Source organism: Accipiter gentilis, chromosome Z (assembly GCF_929443795.1).
Source record: "Accipiter gentilis chromosome Z, bAccGen1.1, whole genome shotgun sequence".
Taxonomy (NCBI): Eukaryota; Metazoa; Chordata; class Aves; order Accipitriformes; family Accipitridae; genus Astur; species Astur gentilis.
Window position 1 is genome coordinate 68,700,364 of NC_064919.1, and position 17,013 is coordinate 68,717,376.

The 17,013-nt window shown below is 42.1% G+C and overlaps 1 protein-coding gene across 1 annotated transcript in view; it reads right to left on the reverse strand.

The window, feature by feature from the left end:
• DDX4 (DEAD-box helicase 4) overlaps window positions 1–16,384 on the reverse strand; it is a 39,831-nt gene extending 23,447 nt beyond the window's left edge. The window contains exons 1-6 of the mRNA XM_049795764.1: window positions 16,274–16,384; window positions 13,103–13,166; window positions 7,662–7,730; window positions 7,144–7,218; window positions 5,208–5,294; window positions 4,789–4,872 (exon numbers count right to left, since the gene is read on the reverse strand). Coding sequence (XP_049651721.1) covers window positions 4,789–4,872; window positions 5,208–5,294; window positions 7,144–7,218; window positions 7,662–7,730; window positions 13,103–13,166; window positions 16,274–16,384 — 490 coding nt within the window. The remainder of the gene's footprint in view (window positions 1–4,788; window positions 4,873–5,207; window positions 5,295–7,143; window positions 7,219–7,661; window positions 7,731–13,102; window positions 13,167–16,273) is intronic.
• Window positions 16,385–17,013: the final 629 nt, after the last annotated feature.

A 17,013-nucleotide genomic window follows, 5' to 3' on the forward strand; every position in this document is an offset into this window, starting at 1 on the left:
GTGATCAAGCCCAGCCAGCGTGGGTTTACAAAAAGCACGTCCTGCTTGACCAACCTGATCTTCTGTGACCAGGTGATACGCTTAGTGGATGAGGGAAAGCTTGTGGATGTTGTCCATGTGGACTTCAGTAAGGCCTTTGTCTCTCACGGTATACTCCTTGAGAAGCTGGCAGCTCATGGCTTAGACAAGTGTACTCTTCACTGGGTGAAAAACTGGCTGGATGGACAAGCCCAGAAGGTTGTGGTGAATCGGGTTAAATCCAGTTGGCGGCCAGTCACAAGTGGTGTTCCCCAGGGCTTGGTGTTGGGCCCAGTTCTGTTTAATATCTTTATCAATGATTTGAATGAGGGGATTGAGTGCACCCTCAGCAAGTTTGAAGGCAACACCAAGTTGGGAGGCAGGGTCGATCTGCTTGAGGGGAGGATGGCTCTACAAAGAGATCTGGACAGGCTGGATCGATAGGCTGAGGCCAATCGTATGAAGTTCAACAAGGCCAAGTGCCGGGTCCTATGCTTTGGTCACAGCAATCCCATGCAGCGCCACAGGCTTAGGGAAGAGTGGCTGGAAAGCTGCCTGGTGGAAAAGGACCTGGGGGTGCTGGTCAACAGCCGGCTGAATACGAGCCAGCAGTGTGCCCAGGTGGCCAAGAAGGCTAACGGCATCCTGGCCTGCATCAGAAATAGTGTGGCCAGCAGGAGCAGGGAGGTGATTGTTCCCCTGTACGCACTGGTGAGGCCGCACCTCGAGTACCGTGTTCAGTTCTGGGCCCCTCGCTACGGGAAAGACATGGAGGTGTTGGAGCATGTCCAGAGAAGGGCAACCAAGTTGGTGAAAGGCCTGGAGCACAAGTCTTATGAGGAGCGGCTGAGGGAACTGGGGCTGCTGAGTCTAGAAAAGAGGAGGCTGAGGGGAGACCTTATCGCTCTCTACAACTACCTGAAGGGGGGGGTGTAGTGAGGTGGGTGCTGGTCTCTTCTGTCAGGTGGCTGGTGATAGAATGAGAGGAAATGGCCTCAAGTTGCGGCAGGGGAGATTTAGGTTGGATATTAGGAAAAACTTCTTTACTGAGAGGGTTGTCAGGCTGTGACGGTCTGCCAAATTCAATGTCTCAAATATCCGCTCAAAGAGCTTTGGTGGACAAAACGACCTCTGTAAAAATGCCGGAGTTTTGTGAACAGGACAATGTGGACAGAGGAGAGGGCCCCACAGAGGGTGGGAATGCACTTCTCCAAAGCCTCAATTCCTTATCTTAAGTGACCAGGAGAAGGAACACAATTTATGCCTTCCTGGAGGAAGAAGGCCCCATGGAAGTTGGGACTGTGCTTCTATCTTAAGTGGTCATGACAGCAGGAAAAGAGAGGCAACTCCACAATGAATACCCCCTCCCCAAAGCTCACTAACCGACTCCAGTGAACCCCAGGTGTGGGAACTGTGCATGTTGAGATCATCAACTAACACACTATAAAAGAGGAGAGAACGAGTCCTCAGTGCACGCCCTCCGGAACTGGATCTCTACGCTGGCTGGACCAATGCTGGACCCAGGACTGGTGAAACCCCTCTCTTCTCTCTTTCTTTCTCTCACTCTCTCCCTCTTTTCCTTCTCTCTTTTCCACAGTCCCTACCCCTCATCCTTTGAAACATAAACCGTTGACCAAGTCTGAGACTAGGAGTGGATCTAGCCACTCCTGAGCTCCTCTTTGAGAAGGAGTCCAGAAAGCAAGGGCGTCTGCTCTGAACCTCGTGACTCAACGGGAGGGCTCTCCTTCTGATACATTTCATGTTCCTTTTTCCATTTAATTTTCCTGTACTTCCCTCCTCTTCTCAAATAGCGGCTTAATGACCATGTTGCAAGGTTCATATTAACAAGTTCATGTGTACTTGGACAAAGTTAGCTAGGTTGAGTAAATGTTGGTCGTTGTCTGAACTCCCCTGGTGTCGTTTCACCTTAATTCTGACAAAGGAAATCCACGAACCTGAGTCTCTCCAACTCTGGGACGCGACACAGGCATTGGAAGAGGCTGCCCAGGGAAGTGGTTGAGTCACCATCCCTGAAGATATTCAAAAAGCATGTAGACAAGGTACTCCAGAACATGGTTTAGTGGGCATGGATGATGGTTGGACTCAATGATCTTGAAGGTCTTTTCCAACCTAAATGATTCTATGATTTCTCAACAAACATTTTATGAACACAACCCATAAACTAAAGGAATGATATCTCTGTGTGTGTATACATACATACATATGTCTCAAAGGGATGGAAAAGGTGATGATGATTGACCAGGATGTAACTGAAGGTATGGGAACTGAGTATGACATCAATGGTATAGAATAAGGGGTGGATACTGTCCTGGTTTCAGCTGGGATAGAGTTAATTGTCTTCCTTGTAGCTGGTGCAGTGCTATGTTTTGAGTTCAGTATGAGAAGAATGTTGATAACACTGATGTTCTCAGTTGTTGCTAAGTAGAGTTTAGTCTAAAATCAAAGATTTTTCAGCTTCTCAAGCCCAGTCAGCGAGAAAGCTGGAGGGGCACAAGAAGTTGGCACAGGACACAGCCAGGGCAGCTGACCCAAAGTGGCCAAAACAATATTCCATACCATGTGAAGTCACACCTAGTATATAAACTGAGGGGAGTGGGGGCTGGGGAATCGCTGCTTAGGGACTAACTGGGCATTAATCGGTGGGTGGTGAGCAATTGCACTGTGCATCATTTGTATATTCCAATTCTTTCATTATTACTGCTGTCATTTTACTAGTGTTATCATTATTAGTTTCTTCTTTTCTGTTCTGTTAAACCGTTCTTATCTCAACCCACGAGTTTTACTACTTCTCCCAATTTTCTCCCCCATCCCACTGCGGAGGGGGGGGGGGGGGGGGGGGGAGCAAGTGAGAGGCTGCATAGTGCTTAGTTGCTGGCTGGAGTTAAACCATGACACAGAAAAAGCCTTAAACCTAACTTATAGCCTCTAGCTACTTTGTAGAGGAAGTTGTGTTGCTGATTTCAAAGGAGAGGAAAAAAAACCCAACTTTAGTATAAGGTCCCTCTGCAAAAGAATGGAAGCTAGAAATGCAGATAACAGACACAAGACTGACTGAAGAGGAAAGGCAACAATAAAAGCTGTTCATAGGTTCTCTACTCAAATGTGCAGCTCAAGCCATTCATAAAAATCATACCATGATACTGACCATTATAAGACCAGTACCACATAAATGCAGTGACCCCCCCAATGCCTCCTTAGCCCTCCCTCATCTGCATTTTTCCTCACTGCAGCAATGCAAGCACAAAATTAGAACATCAGGGCAGTGTATTAATCCAATTGATCATTCTCAACAAGACCAAATTATTAATTCTAAATATAAATACCAGGTGTAAAGAGGCAGCCAGTGCTGTGACTTGGATCAAGAATGCTCTGTTCAGCAGCAGTACTCTTAAGCAACTCTGTAAAGCCACAGCTTCATCAAGACTGTGACACAAAATCCAAGCAAAGATGCAACATACAGTGTGTGTAATTACTTCTAAATACTTATTCTTCCATCAGAAGATATAATATGCTTCCACACTATCTCTAATTGCAAAAAGCATAACTATTTTAAGAAAAGCCAACACAGCCCTACCTTCATTACCTCTACAAACTCTATTAGCGACAGGTCCACTACTCAGAGATGGAAGCAGCAGCACAGCCTAAAAGGGCTTGCTCTGTTCCTTTGCTAGATCCAGACACATTCTCTTACTATAAAAGCACATACTTCTCATGCAACAAACTACTCTTTATGAAGAATTACCTTTCCACATGAGCTTCTATACAGACTAGTGCAACTGTTTTCTCCCAATATCCGTAACAGTCTTTACATAGTAATACTTCACACTGGTCATGAAAAAGTAAAGAATGACTATCCTGCATTAAGGATGCAGTTATGTCCCCTGTGAGTATTAGCATATTGCCTCTATAACACTTAAGTTTCTAAAAGTCACTATTTGAACTAAATACCTGAAAAACTTCATCTGAACTAAGTCAAACAGAGGCAAATCAATTATTCTTAGGATATTAAGGAGCACTTCTGAAAACACATACTAATCATTCTATATTTTCTACAGTGAAAAATTCTTTTACCAGTATCACATAAAATGTTCTTACATTGAGAATACCAGCCATCCACTACTCATTACACTAGTTTAATGGTATTTCTAATTTCAATTATGGGACTTTTGCAAGTGATAGATGACTATGCACTAGGTAGCACAACACATAGGTTACAAGTTACAGTAGCATCAGTGGCAAAGGAAGATAGAAGCATGAGGGAAAAAACCTTTCTAGATGGCAAACAAAGCCAACATTAGAATAAAGTCTTCAGGAACAGCTCGTCTCTCAGAGCTACAAACCTTAGTTGTCAGTCTGGACAAACCTAAAACAACACTTCCCTTTATAGGGGGGTGGAAAAAGTCTAGAGTGAATATTTCAAAACTGAGCAAGTTCTTAAAGGCTTGCTTTGAATTTTGGGGTTAGCACCTCTGCTTCACTGCACATTAACTGACGCAGCAGCAGTAGGACCAAGGAAAAAATTACATAAGACAACAGCTTTGAAAATCCAAATACTAAAATTTATCCAAGTTACAAACACATCTCGTGTGGGCGTTCAAGCAAGCTGTCTAACATTTGCAGTAGGTTCTTAATTCAGACAGCGAGAACAATCACAGTGGCAGCATTTAGCAAAGCTAAGAAGGTACTGCATTGCCACGAATCAGCAACAAGGAAATCTGAAAGGTTCACCACCCTACTAAAAAGTCTCACCTGCATGACCTCCAAATGCTCCTCTTCCTCTAGAGCCAAGAAGAACGCCAGATTGAGGTCTGTCTCTTTGCTCAGCCTTAATACCTGTAAATAAGACACAGTTTAGTGGCTATGGCATCTAAAATTAGTATACTCAAATACCATGCCTAAAGCTAACACTATTTACTCCAAAAACTCTACGCTGCAACAGCCGCAACAGATTCTTTATAACGCCAACCTATGTTGTACTATTCCCAGTGATACTATTTTTCAAAGATGCCATCCATGTTCCATAACATGGCTGAAGAATAGAAACTGTTTCATAGCTTTCACCTTTATACTTGCAGTTCTTGGGGAGCAAGCAAACCTAGAAAAAATAACCAAATGTATGCTGTTTCCACACAAACCAGTCAACACAAAAAAAACCAAAAAAAACTTACTCTCACTTCGTCCAAAGCCACAAGGAAATCCTCCAAAACCTCTACTTTGTGTACCAGAATCTTCTACAATGTTCCTTTCTTGGAAACCTGCAGTACAGCATAGCACAAAACTTACGTTTGCCCAATTTTGCATGTGTAAATCAAGTGCCTTTTATTGGCAATTATTCTTCACAGTCCTTATTTCATGTATTCAGATTAAAAGTACAATAAACTAAGTTATTTGCCTCAACGTATGAAAAAAACTGAAGAGAAGAAATATTTTTTCCAAGAAGCATGACAAGAAGAGTCTACTTCTCTCCTGTACTATTGCTTCTTGCAAGAAGTAAATAAAACATTAAATCTGGAAGTATTTGACTTTACATGCATATATGCTACATAAGCTACTAACTTTCAACTCTTTGGTTATGATGCAGATCAGTTCACTCCTCCAGTTCAGTCACAGGACAACTGACAGCATTTTACCTTCTCAGTTTTCATAACCAGTACTGCAGAGTGAGGTAGTATTGCAATTGCTGCCTCCTATGGAGCGAGGATTTGAAAACCTGCCTTTCGGATCTATCAATTTCTAATTTTTTGTTACTCAGAATTACTTATTCAGTTGCTTGGGACAAGCAATGCCAAGTATTTAGTCTATTTTTATTTCCAACCTCTTTCCCTAGTCACCCTCCTGACGGGGAGGGAGAGGAAGTAAACAGCCACACACATAAACAAGTTACTTCTCATTTGAGATCAGACATTTCTAGGTGTTGTCTAAGATCCAGGCAGTCAACTTGTACTGTCATTTACTCCTTAGTCTGTGTTCTTTAACTGAACACCTGTTCTATCATCTTGTAATGACAAAGAGCATCTTCTGCTAAATGAGAAGTTCTCCTACCACAGCATCTGTAGCTCCCTCTCCACCAATGGTTGGTGCATACAAACATATGTCATTTGAGTTTTCCCAAATTAAAAAAAAAAGTCACATCTTAAAGGCTCACATGCAAAAGACAGTCTAGATATAAAAGCCCATAAATACTACAGACCTTAAATACAGCTTGTGAGTTACCTGGCAATTGCTGGAGAGTCTACAGCAGAACTGTTCATCATCGTTCCATAGCACCACCAAAGTACTGCTGTCTGCTTAGTTGAACAAGTCTAGCATTCCCCTACCTTAATGAGCATCAACCCAAGAGATGCAGAAATGGTGTAGAATTTTTTGAAAGAATAAACATAACTTCCAAGTGCCTCCACAGCTGTGCTGCAGGTCAAAACTTCTTCTAAACATGCCCAAACCATGACTGGAGTTTCAGTCTTCCTTGCTTCATAACAAGTCTCACTTACAGCCATAGAACTATCTAGACAGCTGTTACGTGACAGTAGCTTCCACTGCCCTACGTGCTTCCAACAGTACCTGGTGGAAGCATATACAGCAGTACTGCCAAACTTCCAATCTAACCTCTTCAATGTGCACTGCATACAAGAGTGGTACTTGCTGTTATAAGCAGGAAGAGGACAGGGATTAAATATTGCTTTATGGATACTAAAGAAAGCAAGCTTTCAGGTCTTCCACAGAAGAGCACTGGTATACCCCCTTCACACAGCATATATGTGAATACTAATACTCAGCTGCCTTTTATACTATGTTATGACTCAACGAAATTACCAGAAAAATGCCTTTTTTTCAGGGAGAACAGAATCAAAGCAAGAGGTAAACAAAACATTGATTTTAAATGTAGAGTCCTGCCTTCTAGCAAATACAGTGCGGTATTTTATGTTGTGCAGTCAAAACTAAGGGGTGATACTGAGTGCCTACATTATGCAGAAATAAGGATTGGTACTACCCTCCAAGTCACAAATACTCATTCAGCTCTAATACAAACCGAGCACCTGAATAGAGAAAAATTTAATGTATCAAATACAACTAGCCACTAGAATAACAGACACTCCAGAAAGTTACCTCTGTTTGCAAAATTCCTTCCGCTACCAAATCTACTCACTGGTTGACGCTGTCTGTTCAGACATTCATCAGTATCTATAATTAGAAAAGAAGAATCAATTTAACATTCAAAGCTATCTTTGACTTCAGGGTAGGCTTTTGGGTTTGGGTAGGTTTGCAGTTTTGTTGTTTCAGTTTGGGGTTTTTTTAACCTCAACCATAAAACTACAGAACCATTCAGGCTGAAAGGGACCTCAGGTCTGCAGCCTACCTCCCACTCAACACTAAAAAAAAAGCCACATAAAGAAGGTGCCATTTCTAAGACAATGAATTAAAATGACAAAGCTTAGCACAGGTGTAACTACCGTTTTGCATAACAAATAGCACTACACAGCAACAGTACTGCTACCAATATAGTAAAATCTGAGTTTTCAGAATCTACTCAGACACTAGTTGCAAGGTCCTTCATTCTAAATGTTTTGTCCAAAAGGAAGGCTTAATCACCCCCAAAACTACGAATTTTAACTATGCAATCCTACCTCTACTCCTAGAATACCCTCCAAAACGAGCCAGCGTATCCTGATGTGTGTTAAATCTTTCAACAGCACCTGGAAAACAACAAGAAAGTAAAACTTTTGACAGTGCCTCCCATAACATCTTCATATACAAAGCAATGAAGTACAGCCTACATAACTGGACAGTGAGGATGACTGAAAATAGGCTGAACCACTGGGCTCCAAGGGTTGTGATCAGCAGCATAAACTCCAGCTGGCAGCTGTCCTGGTTTCAGCTGGGATAGAGTTAACTGTCTTCCTAGTAGCTGGTATGGTGCTATGTTTTGAGTTCAGTATGAGAAGAATGTTGATAACACACTGATGTTTTCAGTTGTTGCTAAGTAGAGTTTAGTCTAAAGTCAAGGATTTTTCAGCTTCTCATCCCCAGCCAGAGAGAAAGCTGGAGGGGCACAAGAAGTTGGCACAGGACACAGCCAGGGTAGCTCACACAAACTGGCCAACGGGGTATTCCATACCTTGTGACATCCCATCTAGTATAGGAACTGGGAAGTGGGGGCAGGGAATCGCCGCTCAGGGACTAGCTGGATGTCGGTCAGCGGGTGGTGAGCAATTGCACTGCGCATCATTTGCACATTCCAATCCTTTTATTATTGCTGTTGTCATTTTATTAGCGTTATCATTATTAGTTTCTTCTTTTCTGTTCTACTAAACCGTTCTTATCTCAACCCACAAGTTTTACTTCTTTTCCCAATTTTCTCCCCCACCCCACTGGGTGGTGGGGAGTGAGTGAGTGGCTGCATGGTGCTTACTTGCTGGCTGGGGTTAAACCACGACAAGGCCAATCACCAGCAGAGTACCCCACTGATTGATACTAGGGCCAACACAGTTTGTCATCTTCATTCATGACCCAGATGATGGGATAGAACGCACCCTCAGCAAGTTTGCAGACATACAAAACCAGGACATTAAACACAGGGCTGTGTTTAACTCAGAGAAAACTCAAAACATGCTAGAGACATGGGTAGGCAAGAACCTCAAAGCTCAACAAAGAAAAATGCAAAATCCTGCACCTGGGGAGAAGTAACTCCAGTCACCAGCACACACTGGGGCCAGCCAGCTGGAGAGCATCTTCACAGAGAAAAACCTGAGGGCTGTTATGGACAGCAAATTGAACATAAGCCAGTAATATGCCCTTGCAGTAAAGGCCAACAGCCTTCTGGGCTACATTAGGAAGAATGTTACCAGTAGGTGGTGTCCTTCCCCACTGATGACACCCTATTTAGAGTGCTGTGTCCAGCTATAGGCTGCCCAGTACAAAACAGACGCTGACATATTGGAGTGAGTACAGTGAAGGACTGCAAAGATAATGAAAAGCCTTGTGCATTTGTCACAGAGGGAGTGGTTGAGACCTGAAACTGCTGTGCCTGGAGACAAGAAAGCTCAAAGGATTTTCCCTCTTAGCAGAAGTGAGCGAAGATAACAGGGAGACAGATTCTTTTCACTGATATCCAACAAGAGGCAATGAGGACAAACTGAAATACAGGAAATCCCATTTTAACATGAGGAAAATCTTTTTACTCTGCGGGTGGTTAAACACTAGACAAATTTCCCAGAGAGCTTTATCATCTCCATCCCCGCAGAAATTCAAAACTCAGGCGGACAAGATCCTGACCAACCTGCTATAGTTGACCCTACGCTACACAAGGATTTGGACCAGCCAGTCTTCAGAGTTGCCTTCCAACCTGACTGATTCTATAAAAACCTAATTCCCTATTTTGCAATATTAAAGTCAAGACTGGGGTACATCAGTAACCATCATAAAAATACGACATCTGAAATAAAAACGTGAAGTCTACAAAATTCCATGATGTGCACGTATATGGCACATCACAGAAACTGATTGGTACTGTTTTTCTTCTAAGTTAAACCTGCTTAAGGTAATTATATAGCTACTCCTGAAAAAAAATAGGAACTAGTATATTCCGCCACAAGACAAACACATTAGTTAATGAAGAGATCACCTGTATGCAAGAGCCTGTCATAAACGAAAAAAAGACAAGGGAGATTTGGTACATTACCAAGTCACTCAATTCAGAGACTCTGTTCGTACAACACCAAACAAAGTGTTAAACTGCTGCTTTCATAGTCCAAACAATGTTCCGAGTTCCTGCTCACTTGGAAGATTTAAGTGAGTAGTCTGTGGCAAAGCCAGCGTAAAAGATTGATATTAGAGTTTAATGTAACCTGGAACAAGCAGCAAATAAAAACATCTTACCAATTATTTGAATTGGTATTGTTATGGTTTACCACAATAGACTGGCTTTCATTGACCAAGTCTGTTTCCATTTAAAGGGGTGAGGACTCTCTTCCCTTTACTTGCCACCCTAACCCATTCTTATTCCATCACTCCTCTTCCACTGAGATTTCCACACCTTAAGCACACTAAGTTAATTCAATATTAAAAATTTTTGGAAAGCACATCACATGCCAACAAAATACTTGACCAGTAAAGCATCTGCTTTAGTAGCATCTGCTTTCCTTCACCATGCTGCCCTCTGTGTTTACTGCCTCTACTAATGAAAGAGGCTGGACAAAACCACAGATTTATAGACACTGAACCGGACAGAACCAATGATCATTCTTTAGTCAAGTCTGCTATGCTTAGCACTTACACCAAATCTACTGTAGACTGCACCGTTACTTGCCAACCAACCTATTCTGACTGGTAGGAGTACAGCAATTTTCACACTTACCATTTGCCTACTATGCAAATTATTCATGAGACTCATGTCTATACAGATTTGCAAGCTAACTGGTCTTGCACTAGCACTACCAAATGCTAGTGTTGAATTAATCGCTGCATCATTTACCACTCTAAATTTACTAATTTTCAAGCAACATTTGATAGATTAACAGGGCTAGAATGAATCCTTGTTTCCAATTCACTGAAATTAAAACCTAGCATTGCACCAACATATCCCTAAACAAGAACTGTTAGATCCACTGATTCCTCATCATATGCATTTACTTACATTTTTCTACTGTACATGGGGATTTAAAATTCTGATTTTAATCCATTCCAGAGACATCCAGCCCCAAATCTTGTATATACTAAATAAATGTCATTTTAGCAAGACTTTTATTTCTGGGTTTTGTCTGGGTTTTTTTTTGTAGTTGGCTGGTTTGGGGTTTTTTGTGGGTTTGTTTTTTAAGTACCAAAGAAGTATGAAACAGGAAAAGACTAAAGTTCCTTCAGAGTTGAAAATTCAGAACAGCCTGCCTGTACAGGAAGTTTTCCTTTCATGAAGAAGCAATACAAAGAACAAATTCACTTGTTTAAGTCAAAGTAAAGCTTTATAAAAAAATAACTGGCACATATGCAATATTACTTTTAGCTTATGCTCTTTACGATGATTTACGCAACAGTACTTCTATTAGATATTGTTTCAAGGAAAAAAAAAATCAAAATTAAAGTTTAACCTGCATACACTAACTCTAATGTTATTTAGTGTCAAACATGCAAGCTATATCACTAACAATACAGTTATAAACTATACAGAGCCTAGAAGTGCACTGCATACAAAAGAGCAGCTCATGAGAGCTTAATTTAAAAAACTCAGCTGAAGCACAATCTGTTCATAAATTAGAAGTTTTGCAAGGGAAAAAAGTAGTAAGGCCCATGCAGCCTGTGGGGGGGGGAGGACACCTTTTTCTATCATGCTATAGGGAAAGAATCTGTAATACTGATGCACCCTTTTAAACAAGGTCAAGACAAGATGCACAATCTTATCAACTGAGAGCCTCAGCTCCAGACTTGCTGAACAGCTTTAGTTCTGGAAGTCCTTATTTAAAGAGTAAATAAAGTCTACTCGTATCTAGCATAACTAAGCAAATCTCAGTATTATTACCTATGCTTGATAACATAGGTAGAGTTCCCTATAAATGAAGAAGAACCAGAAAGACGATGTTAAGCCAGAAGAGTCACTTTGAAGTTGCTCACACTGATCTGAAACAGCACAGTACACCTACCTGAGGAAAGGAACAAATGGTTAACAATGACAGTGAAAACAAGACCTTCAGCAGGAAAAGCCCTCTCTGCCATGAGTTCAGCACAATAGGCACAAATCAGAGAATACTTAGTTATTTTTGCAATATGTAATGGAAAAGTTAGCAGGCAGAGCTGACAGCTAGTCAGAAAGGAAGATTTGGAACAAACAAAACATGAAGCTCCAAGAATCACTCCCATGTAACTCACAATTCAAGGTCCTCAGAGAGGACCTTATCACAGTATTCCAGTACTTGCAAGGGCAGCAATGAAGAGGACAGTGTCTCTCTCTTCACAAAGAGCCACATGGAGAAGACAGAAGGCAATAGGTCTAAGTTGCACTGGGAGAGGTTTCATCTCAATAGATGAAAGAAAATTTTTTTACAGTAAGAGCAATCATTCACTGAACAACCTCCCCAGGGATGTGGTAGAGTCCCCATCACTGGAGATTTTAAAGACGGGAGTGGACATTTAGACTTCCTTTACCAGGAAAGGTTAGACCAGATGATCTTTTGCAACCTGGGCTGTTCTATAATTCTACAATATCAACGTAATTTGTGCTAACCACAATTTGTTAAAATAAAGTTTAGGTTGTTAGGTGTTCTTCCATCAACTAAATGATGTAAGCTCAAAATTTTTACCTCGGACTAAATATCACTAAAGTTAAAATAGCCTCAAGCAGTTCTTCAAGCACTCTTAAGTTCAGAGACTACAGTAAGAACACCCTGATTGCCTTATCCCACAGACTGTCAGTTCTAAGCAAAACCTATTTCCTGATCTGACTATTGTAGAGTCACGCAAAGCCGAGCCTGGGGCAAAGCACCTTCAGCAGCAACCCTGGCTTGGCATACTTAAAACTTCTATCTTCTATATCTAAACTTCTTCTAACTTTTCTATCTAAAACATCTGTGAGAGTTTATAAAGGCATTATCTTCATTAAACCAAGAGTGCTTTACAGAAACTTGATACCAAACATCAATATTTTGTCTTGTAGGTTTTGTTGGTTGTTTTTTTTATGGATCCAAGTTTCTGTTCAACAACTTCATCTGACCTTTTCTTATTTTCAACACAACTGTCAGACAGGTCCTAGCTAGAACTGCTCAACATTGCATATAACACTTACTTCCAATACTGTTCATGTTATCACAGCCTGTTCTAGAAATGCTTGTGAGGTAACACCTGTTGACTCTCATTAGAAGTTACATGCTGTATTCAACACAACTGCAGTAAATAAAAAAGGGCTGAGGGTCAAAAGGGAAGTCTACTTGTTATGTTACCTGTATAATTTGATGTTGCTTATTCCACGAGAGACACATGAAAATATTGCAATGATAATATCATGGTTTTCTTTAATCTCCCAAATTGTTCAAGGTATCAACTCCCCCAAATGCCAGTAAAATCAAAAGTGCCTTTCACATACCAAATGAGCCTATGCTTGGAGTGAAGTCAGACGAGACGCCATTTGGACTTTCAGAGAAGCTAGCCTACAAAAAGATAAGAGCCACATCATGTTAACACCAGGCCAAGCAAAGTACATAAATACAAATGCAGTTGCTAAGCCTTGTACTTGAAAGGAGTTGCCTTCTGCACCTTCTGAAACGCAGTCTCTCAAACTCTTCTGCTCACTTCAGTTTCTTACACTTCATTATACTAAATGGCATGCCATTTTCATCTAAGTGTCACCAAAACCACATTATACACAGCTGACGTGGCGTTAAGTAAGTTTATCTTGCCTTTTGTCACTGATTCATGGAGGCATCAGCTTTGTCTCCTTGCGAACAAACATTTTAACTTTGAGTATAAGAAACGTATTGTTCAAACCAATACTGTAATCTTTTGAAGTATTTTTCTTTTCCAATCTTTCAGACTGTTTGTATTGCAAATAATAACCTGTTTTCATCAGTTTCATAACTGCATTTCTGTGTTTTACTAGAGGGTGCTTACAGATTATCTGAAAAGGAGATAACTGAAATATGTCAGTCCCTGTTCATTTATTCAAAGATTCCAATACTCCATTTAAACCAATTCAGAACAGCAACCAATTTTCACATTTTACTCTTACAGTCAGTTTTATTCCCAGCAGAGGCCATGTTAACCTTCTGCTGTTTAATGCAAGCCAGACATGTACTAGTAAACCAAAACACCAGCTGAGGTACATCACATAACTACCAAACCTTTTATTTCAGGACTGTGCTTTTTAGAAATCACTACAGCTTTCACACTTCTCAATATGACTAGCAATGACTACAGGAAATTAAACGCAAACTGGTAAAATTACTACTCTGAAAGTGTTTGCCATAATTTCTTCTTCTGGCAACCTTACTTTGACTCATACATCCATCTGGATAAGCCGCTCATGTCTCCTCTTCCTCAATGCTGAATTTAAACACACATTAAGACTAATGCCAACAATCAAAGATTCATTACAGATTCTCCTCAAATTCACTGCAATTTTTTTCTGATAGCAGTACTCATTCAACAACATCAGAAGCAGCAAAACATTATTTTTTAGCTGTCTCTCATTACACTCCTGTATCTTACCCTTCATTGCACACCAAAGTATTTTGCTACTATGTAAAAAATAGCAAAATTGAATATGAACAATTTCAACACAAGACTTAGCTCAGAACTAGGCCTGACAGTAGGTACCTGACATCACCTTAGGTCTACTATGAACTCCAAAATTGTATTTTAAGAATTGTTCTCGCCTGCTGCCAAACTCTTGAGATCATTAGGCTGCACAGTTTAACAACTTAAATGTACTACAGACCGACCTAATTGTAGCTTTTCTACTGCCAGGAATTTAACTCAAGAGTAACTTCTATGAGCACACTTTTCCAGTTTCAGTTAAACTGAGCTGGGTGTGCAAATGCTATAGTAGCGCAGCTCACACTGGGGGCGGGGGGGAGGGCAGTGCAGGGCAAAAGCAGAGCAAAGGCAACTTACAGAAGCAACTCAAACAGAACATCTGAGAGGAAGCAACAGCTCCACCTATTTCTGGGTATACGATAGCTTCCTGAGAGCTTGGGAAGAAGACTGAGAACTATCCAAATCCAGAAACACAGCTACTACATAATCCCAGTCAAAATCCATGAGTCTCTTTGCTTTTCTTCCCTAAAAAGCTGGGTATTAAAAACCCTTCCAAAATACACAGCAAAAGGACTGAATCCCTTTACAGAATACAGTGACCATGTTAACTTACTTTTAGAAGACAACTATTCTGGTGAGACCTACTCACACATACAGAGCTACAGATGAAATTAAGTCAATCGGCTTGGTTTCTATATACATTTAAGCCTGCTTGAAAAGTCAGGTTCCCATTTTCTAAGATTGCAGTTTTCCAAGCAAATGAGTCCATGTAACAACTCACTGCTACCAGAAAGAGATGAGGTTCTGTTTATTTTCTCTTTACCAGCCTCAGTGGTTAAGGCCATCTAAGCCATCTTTCCATCACTGAAGGGTAGTCTTCAGGTTGGAAAATTTAAAGAGCTCACAAAAGCATACAAGCAGCACCAGTACCTGAACAAAACAGCAGCAAGCAAACTGCTGGTGGGGAGGAAACCGATCATCAGTAACAGTAAACTCCTATAGCAGCCTAGCACATTTGCAAAAACATACTGTAAATTATATTCAAAGTCCTATCTACAATCCTCAAACGGGTGCACTCCTCACCCTTCCTATGGTAGCTATGCTTTTAAGACCATAAAGTTTGGAAACAACATTAAGTGTAATATTGACTGAACAATGAAGATCAGCTGACAGTCACCCATGTTCTATTTGTTGCTGTGGTTAAAAAAAACAAACAAACAAACCAGCTACCACCAAAAGACACAATTCTGCTAGTCCCCAATAACACAGTTCCACCACTGCTCTTTCACTATTCAAGTCAGTAATACGCACTGTCAAACCAATCTGATTTGTGCAAGAAATTGCAGCCTACTGACACCCAAAACCCAGCAATCTGTTCTCAATTTATCTTACAACTTCAGAAAAACTAGAGCTGACAAACATCAGGGAACAGGAATGCATTAGAAGGGAAAGAGGGCAGGCAACATGAACCACCCATTTCACTAGTTACAAAACTTTACTTAAATACCCCTTACCACAACTGATCAGCAATTTTAACTTTCTACCCTTCATAAGCTTTTACTACTTGCCTTCCAGCCTCTGCTGGTCCACTAGCCTATCCACAAGTACTCAATTCCTAGCCCATGTATCATACTTAATGAGTTACTAGTATATACCACTTTTATGCCACATACTTTTCCAAAAAGTACACATCCTCTCACAACCCCAATGTAAGGAGACAGCATTGAACGGCTAGGCAAGTAATACTAATCAGTTACACTGACCATGCCCCAAGAGCCTCCAGGGAGACAAAGCATATAAACATTTTGAGAGACTGTAATTGCTACTATTTGTTATGAAAACACTGTGCTTTCAACATGAAAGTTAAGGTAAAGCTTCTCCAGGTGCCTCGGGAGTCCTGTCAACAGGGGACCACAGCCACCCAGGCGGCGGGTCCAGGGGTAGGAGGAAGGAAAGGGAAGAGAAGCAAACACGCTACAGCCCAACAGCTGCCGCCCCATACCTGATAAAGGGATGGGAGGGTTACTGAGGCCTCGTCCCCCATCTCTGCATTCCAGTCCTCTTGGTTCATGCTGTGCCCTGCCGAATCTGCTCGCGGGAGACAAAAACACATTAGCAGCGCCCCCCCCGCCCGCCCCCAGCAAGTCCTGCAGTGCCCGCGCAGGGGACACTATTGAGCCTTCCTGTCCCAGCATTTTCACCCCAACTCCGTCGAGGGGGGTGGGTGTCCTCCTGAGGGGGTGAGGCCTTCCGCTTCCACGAGAGAGGCGCTCCTACCTCTCTCTTTCCCCCGGCCACCGAAGCTCTGCATTACAAGAAAATGGCGCCGCTCACCGCGGCCCTTCACAACGCCGCCACCACCACGTGCAGTCGCTGGCCCACGACGTGCCTCACCCGCCAGCCAATAGCAATCGCCACCAGCGCGCCCGTGCTGGTTCTTGTAGCTGGGGCTGAGGTCCTGCGCCCCCGAGGCGTTGAGCCGTTAGGAGTGGGGGAGGGCGGGGTGTTGCGCGGCTGAGCGGAGCTTGTGGGGGGAGGGCCGGGGCCTTTAGCCGGCTGTGGTGACTTGCTCTGTGGCGGAGAGGGGGAGAAGAGAAAGGGCGGGAGGTGGGGCACGGTGTATCTCGCCGTGGCACCTACCGCTTTTGTGGAGCAGCGGTGGCGTCGTGGTAGTCACGGTGCACGTGGAAGGAAAAGGGAGCTCAGGGATGTGCAGGATCCCGGTAGGAGGGAGGGTCTGTG